At 36.8% G+C, this 18,520-nt stretch overlaps 1 protein-coding gene, 1 long non-coding RNA gene and 1 pseudogene across 3 annotated transcripts in view; 2 read left to right on the forward strand and 1 right to left on the reverse strand.

Annotated features, from left to right (window-relative positions):
* LOC110257761 (uncharacterized) overlaps positions 1-18,520 on the reverse strand; it is a 602,847-nt gene that overhangs the window by 492,660 nt on the left and 91,667 nt on the right. The window contains exon 2 of the long non-coding RNA XR_014835236.1: positions 15,906-16,036. This is a non-coding gene — a long non-coding RNA (uncharacterized LOC110257761). The remainder of the gene's footprint in view (positions 1-15,905; positions 16,037-18,520) is intronic.
* LOC146394534 (serine/arginine-rich splicing factor 2 pseudogene) lies at positions 4,763-6,488 on the forward strand (annotated as a pseudogene). The gene has a single exon (XR_014835668.1). The product of XR_014835668.1 is annotated as a serine/arginine-rich splicing factor 2 pseudogene (transcript).
* LOC100151952 (E3 ubiquitin-protein ligase RLIM-like) lies at positions 11,520-15,221 on the forward strand. Its single transcript, XM_001924867.6, has 2 exons — positions 11,520-11,981; positions 13,295-15,221. Exons 1-2 carry the CDS (start codon positions 11,738-11,740, stop codon positions 14,956-14,958), a joined length of 1,908 nt encoding a protein of 635 aa, XP_001924902.3. The 5' UTR covers positions 11,520-11,737; the 3' UTR covers positions 14,959-15,221.

Consider the following 18,520-nt stretch of genomic DNA (forward strand, 5'->3'; position numbering starts at 1 on the left):
TGTGTGGAATTTAAAAAAAAAGAAAAAAAGCAGGGGGTGGGAGGTGGATGAAATGGGTGAAGGGGTCAAAAGGTACAAACTTTCAGTTAAAAAATAAGTCATGGATATGTAATATACAGCATGTTGACTACAGTTAATAATATTTATTGTATACTTAAAAGTTGCTAAGAGAGTAAATCTTTAAAATTTTCGCCACAAGAAAAAAGTTTTTAAATAAAAAAGTACAACAAGAAATCTGCCTGGTGATTTGTAAGCACATTAAAGTTTGAGAAACACTGTTATAAAAGTCTAGAGTGCCTATCCTCTTGTAGAGCTTAATAACATGTATGTTATTAAATTTCATAATCCAAGATCTATAAACTAACTGGTAGCTCAAACATCATATTAGGCCCAAAATATGATTTATAAAAATCAGAGAAATATCTTACTACTACTCATATTTATTTTAAAATTTAGTTAGGATGTGAAAATTCTGGGAACATGTGACTTGCATGCCTCCATTACTCATCATCTTAAAATACTCAGGGAGTTCTTATTCACATTACCCTCTATGAGTTAGTATCTACAGAAACTGGGATAAAGAGGAGCCCTCGCCTTCCAGGAACTTTGGGTTGCAGTTGACTATCTGCCTTAGAATACAAAACAGAATTCTTCAATTAAAAAAAAATGGGCGGAGTTCCCATCGTGGCTCAGTAGTAAGGAATCTGACTAGTATCCACGAGGATGAGGGTTCAATCCCTGGCCCCACTTAGTGGGTTAAGCATCCAGCATTGTTGTGAGCTGTGGTGTAGGTCACAGATGCAGCTTAGATCCCATGTTACTGCGGCTGTGGTAAAGGCCTGAGACTACAGTTCCAATTCGACCCCTAGCCTGGGAACCTCCATATGGTGTGGGTATGGCCCTAAATAGCCAAAAAAAAAAGGCAAATTAAGATTACCTCATTCTATTTTTCTCCCCTCCCCCATTCCTCACCAATCTCTTTCCCTCCCGTCTCTTACTTCCTTTGAATACTAAAATTATTCGACTGCTTCCTTGGGAAAGTAGACTCCAAGATCCTCCTACATTGCTTAATCTCTCATTCATCCCTCCAGGGAGCGACTGAGAAAACTCCCAAGGAGTGTGAGAATTATCAACCACATGTAATAAAAAAGGGCTAGGGGTCTTAGCCCTTTCATTATAACTAATGTGCTATGACTCTCCATTCCCACAGGAGAGATTGGTTCTAATAATAAACTCTCCAAGAATATAAAGAAATAAACTGAATTTTTTTGAAAGAATAAATAGATTCTAGAGAGTCAAGCCCCAGAGCCCTTAGGAAGTTTCTTAATGGAAATGAGAGGCTGAAGAAAGCAAAAGTGAATTTAAAATCACCTTCCATATTAAATTATCTGATAGTTTATTAGGGTCAGTTTCAAATGGCCATGCCTGCCTGTGATTTATGTTTGTTTTTGAAATGCATAAAATAATTAGTGACCAAATAAGATACTTTCAATGAGAGAGGTTTACTAAAAAGAATATTTTTTTAAAAATTTAATACAACTTTAAATAGTTCTAATTAATCAGGAAAATGTTAAAGAAAAAAGAAAATGGGGAAAACATAATGAGCTGGGGATTTTTTTCCTTCATCAAATTATTTTAAAAAGGAAGACTTCAACTGCTTTCTTTAGGGTCCCTCATCTCTCATTCTCTATTTTCTTCCCTTTCTTGCAGCCATTTTTTCCTGACTGCACTATGTTAACAGATTCCAAGATCTTTTGAGGCCAAGTGGCACAAAGAGTTTCTTTTCATCATTTCTGAACTCTTGGTGGATATTTACACCATAATTTACAATGAGGGCATAAGTCAAACTTAAGATGTTGTGATCATCATAGTCACTGGAATGAAGTGTTCATGCTTAGCTGAAAGAGGTAATAAATTGATCTGGTTTTGCTGACCTGGGGGCATAAACAATGTTAAGAATCTACTTTTCAGTCCAGGAAAAGGAAACATCACAAGTTCAATGTATTCAATTGCTCAGTATGTTTTCTTTCTTTCGTTCGTTCTTTCATTCGTTTGTTCGTTCATTCTTTCTTTCTCTCTCTCTCTTTCTTTCTAAATCAGGTAAGAGAAGAGTGTTTGAACAGAGTAAGTCAACAAACTTTTACCTGGAAATAAAAATCATTTTATAAGGCAAAACCACCTTATTTTTTTCATTGTTCATATTATAAGGTACTGACTGGAAAAAAAAAAGCCTCAGTAACCTTCAATTCAATTCCTGATTAAGAATATTAGGAGCTGAATGTAATATCAAATATAAGGCACTTCAGTTCCCATTACTTTATTTATTTATTCTGAGATAAAGAAGAGTAAAATACCTCTCCCATAATAACACCAAATTTTTGAATCAAGCCTATGAATGCAGATGTCAGCTCCATGCTATTTTGATCACACTATGAACTACATTATGATGCAAGTTTTTGCTTTATATTTAGTTTCTCATGGAAAGAGAATGGGACAACATAAGGAACATAAAATCCAACCCATTTTTCTGCCTAAGTAGATAAGATCTTTCTTTCCAGTATAGCTCTTGATGGATGATGACAAATAGAGTAAGAAACTGGAATCATGTACCCAGAAGAACTCTAGAATTACTGTGGACTATTCCTTCTCTTAATAGAACTGACAATTAAGGCCATCATATGCCTATCTCAATATTGTGTGTGAGATGTGAGAGCAGACAACCTTTTTATCTTACAGGTTTTCTTATTAAGAGGAATAAAACACGAGGAAATACACCTGAAGAGTCACTTTTATGACTAGACCTAATTAAGATCAGAAAGTCCTGGATGTTCATACATTCACATAAGTGGACAGGAGTTTAGTGGTCTTAGAAGGGGTACTTTTTCATGTGAAAAGAATGTAAAAATTATTTGTCCAGGGGGAGAACTAACAAAGTAGATTAAAGATGGCTGCAAATCCTTCACACTGCTTTCATTCAGAGATTCTTTTTGCTTTCCCTTTGAACATGGTCTGGCCTAGAGTTGCTTTGATCTATGTAACTATCATAGAAGTGAGGCAGAACTGATACTATATACTGACCTGGGCCTAGACTTTTAAGAGGACTGATGCTTCTACTACGGTCTCTTATAAACCTGAACCATTGCATAAGAAATCTAACTAGGCTAGACATTTTTTGAGCAATATGGAGTGGCTCTGGAAGAGGAGGGTAGGGCAAGAGAGGGGATGGGAACCAGCCAAGACCCCATAGTTTCAAAGGAGTCATCCCAGTCACCCTCGCTATTTCAGCTGATAAAATGAAGAAACAAGCCCTACTGTCCTCTGCCTGGATTCCACTGTCTTAGAATTGTAAGATAAAATAATGATAGTTTCTGCCACTAAATTTTTATGAAGGCTGTTATGCAGTAGTGGATAGCCAGAGCATATATATATTTATAGGAATTAATTGTGTATAGATGTCACGGCTTTTGCTGGGGCCCAAGACAGTTGCTCCCAGATATGCCTCAATGGCATATTAATTATTTTGAATTAAAGTTACTTAAGAAACAGCTGATACTAACAAGGAAAGTTAAGAATCTTCTCTCTTTGTAAAAACAGGAGATAAATCTTTCATGTAATAAGTGCTCTCCTTGAATTTGAGGGCGAAAGGACACCCTTATCAACAGAGATAGGGAACTTGGGCCAAGTTGCCTGTATAAACAGTGCTTGTTACTTCTTTAATTGACTACCCCAAACCCAAACTCTGCTTAGATTCTTCAGTAATTAGGCACCCAAAGCCTAAGTATCTCTGTCCTGTTAATTCCTCACTAATTTATTATCTATCTAAAAAGTACAAAAGCTGCCTACTTTGGCTACTTCTTAAGTCCCATTTAGATAGACCTCTGTGCACAAGAATTCAAATATGTTTCTTTTTCTCCTATTAACCTACCTTGTGTCAATTTTCTTATTAGACCAGCCATAAGAACTAAAGAGGAGTAGAGGGGAAAATTTTCCCCTCCCTGACACTTGTAAAGAGCACACAATGATCACTGAAGGTTAGAAATACTTAATAAAATACTATTTTCTACTCCCCATCACTACTAAGTTCATTTACTAGAGTCCCATGGGCATGACTCATGAGAAAAGATGCCTTGTCAACAATTTGATAAAATACAACTATTAGATTTAAAAATAGTTTTTATAGGAAAGTCACATCAAATGAACTTACTCCAGAAAGCTTATCTGGTTAATTAGTGAGAAAATGGTAAATTTTAGTAATGTGAGTCATATTCAATTACATAATTTGGAATCACGGATCATGACAATTTATTTTTTTCCAGCAGAAAAAGGGACCCATATTGAATTTCTGATTACAGTTCACACCCTGTAGGAAGCTCTCACACTCTCCTTGCCTGTTAGTATTACTGAATCACCCAATTTATGATTTGTTTTGGTATTTTGTTTGTTACCTGTTTTGTCTCTGAGTAGACAAAATGTTTCTACCGTATGCAAATCAGTAGTGCCATGTACACTGTCACATAATTATATCCATCTTTATATACTCTTATTCAAAATCAAAACTAGTGTTTAGCTATATACTGGAAAAGTCACAAAATGATATTACAATCACAAACTTCCCTTTAAAAGAAAAGAAAAACTGGTATACAGCTGTTTCTCAGGAGGTCTCAGTTCTGGAGACACTCCGGGAAGATCGAACAGCCGGGCGTCTTTACTAAGCAGCCCCACGCAGCGGCACCAGACAGGAAGAGGAGGAGCTTAAAGCAGAACAAACAGGAGGCAACCGTTACAGTTCCTGGGCAGACCTCTCAGCCTTCTTAGACTGCAGCTTTCTCAGACTTGAGTTCGTGAGGCCCAGCCTGAGCTCTCAAACACCATGAGTTACAGTCGCCCTCCTTCCAATGTGGACGACATGATCTCCCTCAAGATAGACAACCTGACCTATAGCACCTCACCCAACACCCTGAGGCGTATCTTCGAGAAGTATGGGCGCGTCGGCGACGTGTACATCCCGCGGGACCGCTTCACTAAAGTGTCCCGTGGCTTTGCCTTCGTCCGCTTCCACGACAAGCACCATGCCGAGAATGCCATGGATGCCCTTGACGGGTTCATGCTGGATGGGAGAGAGCTGCGAGTGCAGATGGCGCTCTATAGTCGCACCCGAGATCTCCACCATGGCCGCTACTGGAGAACCCCTCCCCACAGGCAGGAACGCCAGAGTCGGAGCCCGAGGATTCGTCACCACTGTCGTTCCAATAACAGGAGCCTATCTCGATCTCCATCTCAGGGCCCATCTCCCTCCAGGCCTGCGAAGTCTCCATCTTGCTCTTATGATAGATCTCCATCAACCTCCAGATCCAGATCTACTCGAAGTTCCAAGTCCAAGTCCTCCTCGGAGTCCAGATCTTCCTCAGCAGCCACGTCTCAATCTAAATCCAGAAGCCCTTCACCAGAAGGAAATTCCAAGTCCTGATCACAACGAAAGAACCCTTCCAGTTTTCCTCAAGAGGAAGAAGTGTTGCCAGTCCTTGAAATAAGCCACTAACTGTTCAAAAGGTTATTCTTTAATGTGTTGTGTAACTTTTTACTTGTTTTAAGTTTGCCTCAAGTGGAGAACTTCATTTTATATGGTATTTTTTTGATGCTATTCAAATATCTTTTAAGTTATCAAGGGAAATATTCAAGTTACTATTTGAGTATTTGAGGTAAAAATTTACTTTATATATTGCGTTTTGTTTTAAAGTAAACAGATTATCTAATTTGTGTCCTCCTGACTTAAGAAAATATGTGCAGCTTTTTTGAGGAGTCAAAAACTGTCTAGTGATTGACTTATTGCCATCATTCGTTTAAAAATGCAGACCTACATGAAATTATTATAAATTTATTTATGTTTGCTATTTATCTTTGGATTTAAATGGTAATCTGGACCTGCATTGGTATAAAGACACTTAAGGTGAATAGAATTTTTAAAGGATTATTTATCAAATGTAGTTCTAATTTCGTGTATTTTTGTGCACTAGACACAGTTGTATATCAGTTGAATAATGCTGGCTAGCTGTTAAGGTGGTGTTTTGTAGTGCAGAATGCTTGGCTGTTTCATGTTTTCTCCTAATTGCTCCTATGTAAAGATAATATGCTTCATAGAAACACATGGTTACCCAGTTTATTAAAAAGTGTGACAGTTGGCGCTTCCAGTCACCCAGGCCTTATATATGTCATGGAGCTTACAGTGAGCACATCTAACAGGTGGATTTAGAAGTGAATATGCCCTTATTTTTTCCTTTTACCTCCAAAGTGGTAAATCTAACCATCTCTAGTTATGAACTTAAGTATGAAAAACATTAATAAGCAAATTATTTGTAACTTTCTAAGTGCTAATAACATGCTGTATCTTTTTTATGCATACTGTATTTTCTGAAATTTAAACATTTTTCCTATTGTTTAAAAAAATAAAACTTGATTATATTTTCATTCATAAAATTTTGAAACAAAAAGATATTAAGGTCATCCATCTTAATGTCTATTACAAAATTATCAAAAAAACTGAGTAACAACCTTCAAAGACCCAGGTATAAATATTTTAATTTATCAAGCTAAAATCAAGGTTGAGGGTGCCCTAGTGGTTAGGATTTAGCACTTTCACCACTGCAGTTGGGTTCAATCCCTGGTCTGGCAACTGAGATCCCATATCAAGCTATTACAGACTGTGGCTAAAAATAAAAAAGTAAAAAGAAAAAATAAAGTCAAAGTCACGTACATATCTTCTACTACCTCATGGATTTGATCCCCAAATTGAGTATGACTTTACCCTGTCTCTGCTCTGAATCTTCTTGAACTGTCTTCTATGGCTCAGCATTCCATCTTAACTTTCTGGTTTTGAATTAATGTTCTGAGAGATAGTTATTCCTAGCTTGACTTGGGAATTTGGACCTGCACTGATTCCCTTGTTTCTGTCTTAGCTCAGCATTGCTGGCACTAATTCTAGCCCCATTCAGCCTTTCCTCTTTACTTCCTGGTTGCCAATCCAGCACTCTGATACAGACATTATTTTATTTTCCAGTTCTATTGAGAAATAATTGACACTTATCACTGTATAAGCTTAACGCGTGCAGAATGATGGTGTGATTTATGTATGTTGTGAAATAATTACCACAGTAGGTCCAGCTAACATCCATCTTCTCATATAGATACAACAAAAAGAAGGGAAAAAAATGTTCTCCTTATGATGAGAATACTTAGAATTTACTCTCTCAACAACTTCTGTATGTATTATATAGCAGTGGTATCTATAGTCATCATATTGTACAGTATATCCCTAGTACTTATTTATAACTGTAAGTTTGTAACTTTTGAGCACCTTCCACCGTTCCCCCTCCTCTACCCTCCTCCCCCTTCCTCTGGTAACCACAAGGCTGATCTCTTTTTCAGTAAGCTTTGTTTTGTCTTTTCTTTTTTATAGATTCCACATATAAGTGAAATAATACAGTATTTATCTTCCTGATTTATTTTCCATTCCCACTGCCCAATTCTCTTTGTCTGAGAAACTGACTAAATCAAACTGAAAAACAAATTCAACTTTCACATATTAGAGTTTAAGAAACTGGAGTCTAGAAAGAGTAACTGATTGGGCAAGTAATCCATTAGTCATTGGACTTAAACCTAGGGCTCTAAATTCTCAACCCAATCCTTTTTCCTGTGTATTGAATTGCCTCAGTATATTACCCATAAATTCACTGAATTGAAATGATGTTTGAGAACATCAATTGTGATATTCGGGAATAAATATTAAAAACAAGGCATTAGGAGTTCCCTTGTAGTTCAGCAGGTTAAGGTGTTATTACTGCAGCGGCCTGGGTCACTGCTGTGGCAGAGGTTTGACTCCTTGCTTGGGAAATTCCCCATGCAGTGGAGTGTTGCAAAAAAAAAAACCGAAAACAAAAACCTTAAAGTAGATAATAACATAGTGTTTTAGTAATTTAAAGTTTGAGATGAAATATAGTCTCATGGCCAAGGAACTTTCAAAACTTCAAGAAACAGAACTATTACTAGTATCCAGAAACCACACTGAAGTCAATGGTTATTAATCTAATCAAGCATCTGTTAAAACAAATTTTTAAACATACCACATATACACATGCACGCACACACAGAGGCACACACCTCACACTAATTAAGAGTTTGCTAAACTTAGGCATCTTAAAATCCCACCAGGGAGCTAATTGGTCACATAGCATTATCTTACTCTTCATTAAGTTATCAGTGAAAGACATTTTATTTCCCACCAGGACCATTCTGCTTCTTAAATATAAACCAAATGTTCAATGGATATTTTACCTCAGGATATTTTCTCTTCATTCGAGAAGTAAATGAGTATTACTGGGCCAAGTTATCAGAACACATTGAATAATAAATGAAACATACAAAAACAGGAACATTGTGAAAGAATCTTATGGCACAAAGAAGTAGGAAATTTATCCACAATATTAACATATAATGTTAAAATGTCATATGTTACACGTTAAACAATTACTTGGTTTTTTCTTCTTCCAGTTTTATGGAGATATAAATTGACAAATAGCACTAAGTTTAAGGCATATAGCAATAATGATCTTACTTATGTTGGACATCAAGAAATTTTCCTCTACCTTTCTAGATTCTTCGGGCTTGTCTAAGAATTGAACTGACATGACACATATTAACAGAAGGAAATAAAATTTAATACATGTACATATGGGAGAGACCTAAGAAAACTTAATAACCAAAATGACTGAAACTCTCACCTTAAATATCATCTTCAGCTCAAGACGAGAGGGTGTTGGAGATAGTGGTTTGAGACTTTAAAAGGGGAGGAAGATGATTTATATGAAAATGGAAAAGTAAATGTTTGGTAAATGGGCCATCCAGAAACAATGGGACACAGTGTGGTCTCTGATCTCTTGGCCCCACCACAACTAGGCCATATTCTTTACAGATATCTCTGGTGATAGCTCTAGTGTGGAACAGGCCCTCTATTTAAATTTATTTAGGCAGTCAGGAACAAGGTCAAAGTTTCTTCTTGTGAATTTTGGGCCTAGATATTTTCTGCTTGAAATAGCATGCCAAAGAAACATTTTGGGGTGGCAAGCTTTGCTCCCCTACACTTAAACATACTTAGAATCATGAAATGATTACCACAATAAGTTTAGTGAATATCCTTCACCTCATAGAGGCACACACAAAAAAAAGAAAATGAAAACAATTTTCCTTTGTAATGAGAACTCTTAGGATTTACACAACTTTCATATACAACATACAGCAGTCTTAATTGTATTAATCATGGTGTACTTTACATCCCCATGCTTATTTATCTAGTACCTAGAAGTTTATTCCTATTTATCACCTTGATCCCATCTTCCCCCTCCCCCTGCCTCACCTCTGATAACCACAAATCTGACCTTTTTTTATGAGTTTATCTTTTGAAGTATACATGGTATATAACACTATGTTAGTTCCCCGTGCACCATTCTGTAATTAGATATTTATATAAATGTAATTATAAAATTGCATTTAATTCTGTAATTACAAAACGATCACAAGTCTAGTTACCATCTGTCATCCTACAAAGATAATACATTATTCTTGAATATATTCTCCACACTGTACATTTCATCCCCTTGGCTTCTTTATTTTGTAACTGGAAGCCTGGACCACTTAATTTCCTTCATTTATTTCACTTATTCCCTGACCTCCTCCACTCTATCAAATTATTTTTTGACCTCTGATTACATCACCAATCATATCACTCTCCTATAACAACTATGAGGATTCTTTCCATCATAAGGGGCAGGAATCTTTAACAAGCTTATATATTAAAAATGAAATACTCTGGTTTACAGATCTAAAAATCTTAAGGCACATCTAGCTCTATATATTTCTCAACTTTTTTCTCAGGCATCTTGCTCTTTCTTCATCTTTGTTTTCCTCTGTCTCTTCATGTCAATTTTCCTCTTTCTCAGGTATATGACATAGTCACAACATCTTTAGGTTTTTATCCTATCAGCTTAGCAACTACAGTGGAAAAAATGATTTCTCATTTTCAAAATAGTTCTAGCTAACAACTCAGATTTAACTCTTAAATGTACTTTTGCTCACATATCCATGCTTAAACCAATTACCTTAATCAATTTGAGATATGCTGATTAGACATGGCTGCATCATGTGCATATGTCCTTTCTTTTAGCCACGGCAGTTAATTCAGCTAAACCTAAACCAACTGGACTAAGAAAGGAGAATAGGTCCCCCCGCCCCACAGCAAAGTCAGAATGCTGTTAACATAAGTATGTTAAAAGGACAGTAAACAAGGAAAAATGAAATCCATTGCTTGTTCTCAGTAAATAACAAAACATCTTGATCAGTGTCGTATTTCTTACATGAAAAAAAAAAACTTAATTTATAACTGGTGTCAATTATTCTTTCTTTGATTAATTTCACAGCTTTGCCACCCCAACCCCAAAATTGAGGATGCAGTGGCCCAAACAAACCAAGGTCTTCCCAGTCTTTTTCTTCTGTCTGACATAGTCTTTCTTTACCAACACATAACTGCCACTTTCCATCTGTAGGAACTCACATTTAAAGATGTTTTCCATCTCCATTAAATAACTTAACTGTAACACAGTTCCCTGTACTTCACAATACACATATATAAATGTATTATAACATGTAATGTACTATATTTTGATAGTTTCTATGTGGTGTTTACCCACTTGGAGTATGAACTATTTGGAAGTACAAACTGCTTCAACAGCTGACATATCACTAGGAGCTGAGACAATAACTGACCAGTTTATGCGGGCAGATTAATTACTAAATAAGTCATATTAAATAAAGTCTCAAATTCAATAACCACGTCTTATCTTTACATGAACAATCTGAATGAAAAAGTCCCAAACAAGTGTTACAAGAATCTGGTAATAACATTTAGAAACTCTTAGAGGTGTCCTTCAAATAGCATTGCAAATGAGTGTTACTTTAATTTTCACCAAGCCATTCTGGTTCCACTAACATACATGGAACAAAATCAGCAAACTCAGTGCTTGTTATGGTAAGTAAAATAACTATTATGGATCTGTTCTAAAAGTTCTTATGATGTTCTGGCTAGTTTTGTTTAAATAATATTTATATTATTTATGGGAAAGAAGGACAAAAATGAAACCTGATGCTTTTGTGGAGAAGGAATTCCCTGGCTGGGCAGAAAAACCTGCCAAAATTTTGGTGTTTTTTTGTTTGTTTATTTGTTTCACACAGAAGATTGAGGGATCTTATAATGCAAGATGAAGCCATTAAGAGTTAAAAGGGAGAGGACACACTAACTAGAGCATATCAGACAGCCTGAAAAAGCCTCCTGAAAGGCTGTCCGGCTCATGTGGGTGAAACGAGGTGAAGGACGGAGCTTGGTATACTTTAAGCCCTCAGAAATACTGACCGGTTTTTGAATGAAATGAAACCTAACTTGAATTCGGTCCCAATTCGGTAACAGTTGGCACGCTAACGGATTCCTAGGCAACGCCTAGCAAGTTCTGAGATTGAGGTGGCTCCCAACCAAGGACTCACCAGAAGCTACAAAACTGACGCGGGAGGGAAAGAGCGAGGAACCTCTTTGGAGGGGGACTCAGTCTGCGTCGGATACCGGACACTCCGACGGAAGTGGGGTTGAATTTCAACACTATGTTGTGAAATTCAGATAATTTTCCACTTGTTCATCAAGATGGAAAACTCAGATTCCAGTGATGAAGGAGATGAAGCTTCGGCCCAACGCAAATGTCAGAGGGACCGACTGCTTCGAGAAGAAGATTTCTACCGATTTGTAAATAAACTGAGGGAAGAAGATTACAAACTTATGAGGAATAACAATTTGCTAGGCATCCCAGGTGAAAGTACAGAAGAAGAGTTGCTGAGAAGACTTCAACTAATTAAAGAAAATCTACCACAAAACTCAGACGAAAATAAAGGTATATTTCACTTTGGGTGGGTGGCTGGGCGGGGAATAGGTTGGGATGAATACGGAACTTCGTAATAGAAAATGTCGGCCAACGGTTATATGGAAGGGGCATAAATTAATTTGCTAAGTAACTTCTCATTAAAAAAGAACTGGCATTCACTTGATTTTGGGGGAGAATGTCAAGGTATTTTTTTTCCTGGGTCACATTTGGGTTGTTTTAATTGGGAAACAATGAGAAGTAGCTTGTTCGTGTTTTTCTTGGCTTTCTACCTCATTTAAAATTCCTCAGACTTCCTAAATTTTTTTTCTACATAGACATGTGAAAAAGCAAAAAGAAATATTTTATATACTAATCAAGTGTATCTCAACTGGGAGCCATTTTGCTCTCCCTCACCCCAGGGGATACTTGGCAATGTCTAGAGATATTTTTGGTTGTCACACACAAGGCATGGGCATTACTACCATCTAGTTGGCAGAGGGGTGGGGTGCTGTCGAATATCTCACAATGCAGAGGATAGCTTCCCCAAACAAAGAATTGTCCAGCACCAAAATGTCAGCAGTGCAAAGGCTGAGAAACCTTGTTCTAATCTCAGGTCTGGTGCCTTCTCTCCCAGTGTGAACTAGAGAATTTTACTATATAATGAAAAATAAACTATAATACTTTGGTTCCTGAATATGGTTTTATATGTACCATACTAAGTTCAATTTATTCATTTGCTCTGACCTTCAATTTAATGTCAATTCAAAATCTTGGCAACATTAATACATATTCAATATTCAAATACTTTTAAACTTATAAAACTTGCTTATAGTTGGCAATAAGCTTCTATTTTAAAACAATTTTATGTATCATCAAAAGCCCTTAAATTAAGAGCCTGTAAGTAGTAATGATGGAGACTAATGAGAATTAGACAATAATGTAAACTGAACTAAAATATTAGCACCCTACCTTAACTGGTGTTTACCTTGTTTAACTGCATAAGTGTTGTGACAGTGGGCTGAAAAAATGTTGTCTCTTGACATTCCCCCTACAGTAGTACACAGGGCTGCGTATATGAAATTCTGAAAAACAAACTTCCTCCAGATTCCCTTTTTAAAAACTCTCTAAATTTAGCTAGGATTAACTCATTATTTTCACATGGAATTGAAATTTTTAAATCTAGGCAGTATAGTTTACAAAATCTTACATCTGTGAAATCGCTTTAAAACATCAGAGTATTTAAGTTGTCATTTTTGTTTGCTTTTGAAACAAAGTTTCAGAGTACTGTTTTATGATGGTTTTAATTTTGGTAGTTCCTTTATGACCCCCCCTTTTTTTAACAGGTGGAGGAGATTCTTCAGATGATGTGTCTAGTCGTGACTCTATAATAGACTGGCTTAATTCTTTCGAAGAAACTGAAAATGTGACAAGTGACCAAATAGAAAACCAATCTTGGAGAGAAGTAGTAAGTCAAATTAATCCAAACAGTGATGATTTCAGATTCAGTTTAGACATAAATTTTAACCTTAATAATGACAGCCTAAATCCAGAGAATGAATATGTAGCATCTGAAAGATTTTCCAGAAGAGAAAACATGGAAGACATGCAGAGGCAAGTAGAAAATCCACAATTTGAATCAATATTTACAAGACCATCTAGATCAGAGCAAAGTGCAACTGAAGCATTAATGGAAGCCTCACCCACCAGAGGTCAGAGAAGAACAAGAAGTAAGAGCCCAGACTATAGGAGAACCAGAGCAAGAATTGAAAGCAGGTCACCTCCAAATTCACTGAGGGAAATTTTCCGAAGATATCATCATAGTGAGTCATCTCAGGCTTTAGAGCAGCCTCTGGTAAATGAGACTGAGACATTTGCTAGCACTGAACACCAAGAAACATTGAGAAAGCAAATAACTGGACTTGAGTTACAAAATAGGGGTCTTACTGAAACTTCTAGAACAAGGCATACCATTCAGGAAGAATGTTCTCCAGACACAACCAGCAGTGGTGAAGCTTGGAGATTTAGAGAGATAAATCCAACTATACCCTTCAATCTTGAAGTAGGACGAGTTCATCCTGAAGCACATTCTCAGAGAGAGAGCATAGCTAGTAGAACTCAGTTAACATCTGAGACACCAAACACTACTGTCACTTTAGAAAGTGAACAAGGAGGACCAAGCCTTATGTTTTCACATTCTGAGCAGGCAGACATGAAAACTCATGTGAATACCATCAGAAATCCCATTGGTGGAATTTTAAATACTAGCTTAAATGATAAAACATATGTTCCAATTCAGAGCCTGTTAGGTCAAACAATGACAGGATTTAGTGATTCAAGTAACCTTATGGACAGTGACAGTAATTTAGAACCTAGTGTCCCAACTCCAAGTCAAAGCATAGAGAGGACAGAGTCATCAAATGGAACAAATGGTTCTAATAGTAGTAGTAGTAGTACAAGATCTGGTTCCAATTCAAATGCTAGCTATGATCCCCATTCGAGTTCCACACTGATTTTTACTTCAAGCTCCAGTGACATGTCTAGTTATAGTTCTAGTCCTATATCCAGTTCCAGCTCAAGTGATGAAAATTCAGAAATCAGCTCACTGATGTTTGAAGGCAGTGAGGCAAGAAGTTTATCATCAGGCTTATCAGAGACCAGGCAAGAGAGTAGACAGATGACCCCAATAATATTTGATGAAAGTGACTCTTGGCCCTCCCTTGATCTGGACCAGTTTTTCCTCTTAAATGATGATTATCTATACCAAGCTACAGGACTCACCAAAGAACAGATTGACAACTTGGCTGTAAGATCTTTTAGCAAATATGATGTATTAAAAGCCTGTAGCATTTGCATCACAGAATACACAGAAGGCAACAAGATTCGCATCCTACCTTGCTCCCATGAATTTCACATTCACTGCATTGATCGCTGGCTGGCTGAGAATTCCACCTGTCCTATTTGTCGTGGGGAAATAGTGGACTCCAGAGAGAGAGGAAATTCTAATTGACATCTGAATTCTCATCTATATGAAGTGTTTTAGGGATGGACAAATAAGTCACCTTTCTCATGTCCACTTTTAGAGTTATTTATGTTTAATATAACAATTTAATTTAATTTAATTCTGAATCTATATGTTACAATCTGAACTAAATCACTGGTTCTGGAAGGAATTATTGGACCTTCCCCAGTTTCTGTTCCATAATAAAAGGAAATATTACAAAGTTAAACAATATTATCCAATTTGACAATAAAAATTAATTTTACACCATAGCAATTCATTGAATTTCTATAGAAATTTAGCATGTACACCGGGTTGGGATGTTTCTGATTCCATGAAAGAAAAATCTTAATATGATGTAATCAATCCAGAGAGATCCTAATAGTAATTATCTAGTTATGTAAATTCCAGACATCTCTTATTTGTGCATGCAAATAAAAAGGAACCCAACCAAATAACTAAGAAGTGATTTAAGACTGTATTAGAGTCACTCACATAAGGAAGTCATGTTACATTCAGAGAATGCTATAAAGCTTTGAAAATCTTCTCTATCTCTCTCTCAAGCAGTTTATTCCACTGTCCCTAGTATTACCTTAAAGTTTCTCTTATTCCCCAGTATCAATGTATCAGTTAGGGTCCTAGTCAAAAATTGATGGAACACTTGAAAAGAGTAATGGAATAGCACTTAATGAAGAGACTAAACCGTGTAGAGAATGAAGAGAAACCAAGAGATGATGAAGTACCCTAAGGCCAGAAACATTGAGAAGCCAGTATTATAATCACTAGGCATAAAGGGGCATAAAGAACCAGTAGTTCCTGCAACCTAGAAAGTCTTATAGTTGTAATACAAGTCCACTCAACAAGAGCTGTAACCTTATACAGTGGCAACCACTGACAATCTACAGTGTGCAGGGTGGGGCTGGGAGGGGGGGAATCATGGAAATAAATACCCTTACCTTTCTTTCCTGACATCCAATCTCTTGTCAGTAGTTCACATTAGCCAAACCAAACTTGATGACACAGAAAGATTGGTTGATGAACCCGATAGAGTGGAATCACAGAGCAGGGTTGAGGATAGCAAGTAGGCCTGAAAAGCAAATCAAAAACCATCTATCACAATCAGCATTCTGAACTCTTCAAATCCAGTCTGTCAATGCTTTCTTGTCCCTTCCCCTTGCTCTATGCCACTCTATCAGCTCTTTAACAACCCTATTTTCCTTTCATCTACTCAGATCTTGTACATTAGCGAGAATACATTTTGTCTTTATAAGTGATAAGATGACAAATATTTGTAACTTAATCACCTTTCTCTTAAACATGTCACCCTTTGGTTTGCTGTGATTGTAAACAACGAAGGAAAAGGGCAGTTATAGGCATTTATTTAATTTTTGCTTAAGTATATTTGTTTCAATTTAATTTTATATGTAAGTTTAGTTCACAAATTATTTTTTAAAACAGATTATTTCTTACAAAGAGTTTTATGGTTTATATATGACTCAGTCATTGTGTGAATGATCCAAAGTACCCAACTGCTGATTAGAGCCTCTCAAGTTGCAGTATGAAAGCCTTTAAAGCTAAAACCTGAGTTCAAAAACATACCTATATAGTTCAATTCTAATTGTCCCTAGTGAAACTGTCACCCAAAATCATGACTATCTAAAATCTAAAATTAGACCACGCTTTCTTCCAATCTAAACACAGTGAAGGATTTTTATGCTAATTCAGCCTGAAGACATTTTTTTGGTGTATTAGCCAGTCCAGCAAGTTTTCCTTAAAATTTTCAATCCTAGTTTAGGTGACAGTACACTGTATTATAACCTAAGGCAATAATCATAAGTTGTGTGCAATTGCAACCTCTACAAATGTAAACAGTGTTAAGTATGAACCTGCTCTAAAAATTTTAAGTCAGAAACATCACTGACCTTTATTTTCTATGTGAATTGCTGGCAGCCACAGTATTTGCACATAACTATAAAATATAAATGGGGAGTGGTGGTGAAGTTTTTTAATACATCATTGAGCCAGCATATCTTTCATACAGAAGATATTTTCATGGCTAGAAATAAAGGCTTATACCAAACCCCTGACATTCACATTAAATTCTGAAAATTGTTTATCATTTTTATGAAGTATTTCTGATATCAGATATACTTCATTTAAAGTGAGTATAATAATTATAATAGTACTTGGCTTTCATACTATCCTAAGAGGTTCCAGCCTTTCAAAGGGTGATAATTAATGCTTCAGTACATTCACATAGACCTTCTGTGGCAGAATTCTAAGATGACACCCAGTGATCCTTGTAGTACCCCTCCATGAGTATGAAACCTCTGAGTGTGATGGAATATCATTTCCATTATTAGATTATGATATATGGCACAGATAATTGGGAGATTATGCAGAGTGAGCCTGACCTAACCAGGTAAGCAATTAAAAGGCACAGAGGATTTCTAATCCAGATAAGATGGCTTATATTCCTCTCTCCCTGCTCTCCCTTTATATGTACAACTATATATCCTGAAAATAATATGACAACCTAAGGAGAGCTATAAAGTTTGAAAGAAGAAGGTGGACTGGCTGAAAACTTAGAATAGAGGAGTAACTTCAAGCAGGGCACTTTATGACCCTCTACCAACAAAAAAGGTAACCCAGGCCCAGCATTTCTTAACTTCCAACTTAGTAAAAGGAAGTGACTCAAATAGGTTCTACATCACATCAAATGCGAATCCCACAAATACCAGGTGAGCCCTGCAGAAGCTGCAAGTAGGAACGATTGAGAGCCCTGCTGACAATAAATAGGGAAAGTACTGTCCTTCCCTGCTGGACCTGAGATTCCCCTTCACCACCTAGACATATCAGTGGCCAACGGTATCAGCAAAAGTGATTTCCCCACCAAAAGTTCACACCTGGAAAATGTTCTTCAACTCAAGATGGGCCTGAAGCTTCTCTCCCCTACCCAAAAACATCTGGCAACATGCTAGTACCAGCAACAGGGATCACTCCACAGAAAGCTCTGAACCTGGTAAGAACCCTCTATCCTTTAGAGTCAAAGGAGACCATGTCACAAGTGCCTGGGCCAGAAAGCACTCTTCATCGAGTGGTTCAGATTCCCTTCACCCACCAGGAGCACCAAGTACCCTATCCTGGGGAAGCTTCTTTTGACGCCTTAAGCAGCATAAGCAGAGACCAGAGGTAATCCCACCTGTACAAGATAAACTAAAAGAGTATGACAAAGGTTCTGAAAATTAGACTGTCATGGAACCGCAGTCCACAAAAGTAGAGAAGGAACTGCGCGTCAAACCTATAAAAAGCAAATGTCTCCTAAAATTTAAAACACTTTAAATAGGGACCAAAGTATCCTAACATAAGAGCCAAAGAGTCCCATAGACAATAAAATATCATTATTCATACCAAAAACCAGACATGTGACAACTCAAATAAGAAATGACAAATGATGGCCAAGCCAAAATGAATCAGATGTTAGAGTTACCTGAGAAGAGGTTTAATGCTGATTTCAGGCCTTTAAGACCCTAAACATAGAACCCAGTCACCACATGCCAGTATACCAACA

Source organism: Sus scrofa, chromosome X, assembly GCF_054392235.1.
Source record: "Sus scrofa isolate SSC_HxYL_T2T_F1_AM1 chromosome X, Sscrofa_HxYL_maternal_Yorkshire_Landrace_v2.0, whole genome shotgun sequence".
Classification (NCBI taxonomy): Eukaryota; Metazoa; Chordata; class Mammalia; order Artiodactyla; family Suidae; genus Sus; species Sus scrofa.

Bases quoted from the DNA above. Each gene is read 5' to 3' on its own strand.
- LOC100151952 (XM_001924867.6), top strand. From the start codon at position 11,738: ATGGAAAACTCAGATTCCAGTGATGAAGGAGATGAAGCTTCGGCCCAA. The intron at 11,982-13,294 runs GTATATTTCACT...TTTTTTTAACAG, and splicing joins AAACTCAGACGAAAATAAAG to GTGGAGGAGATTCTTCAGAT.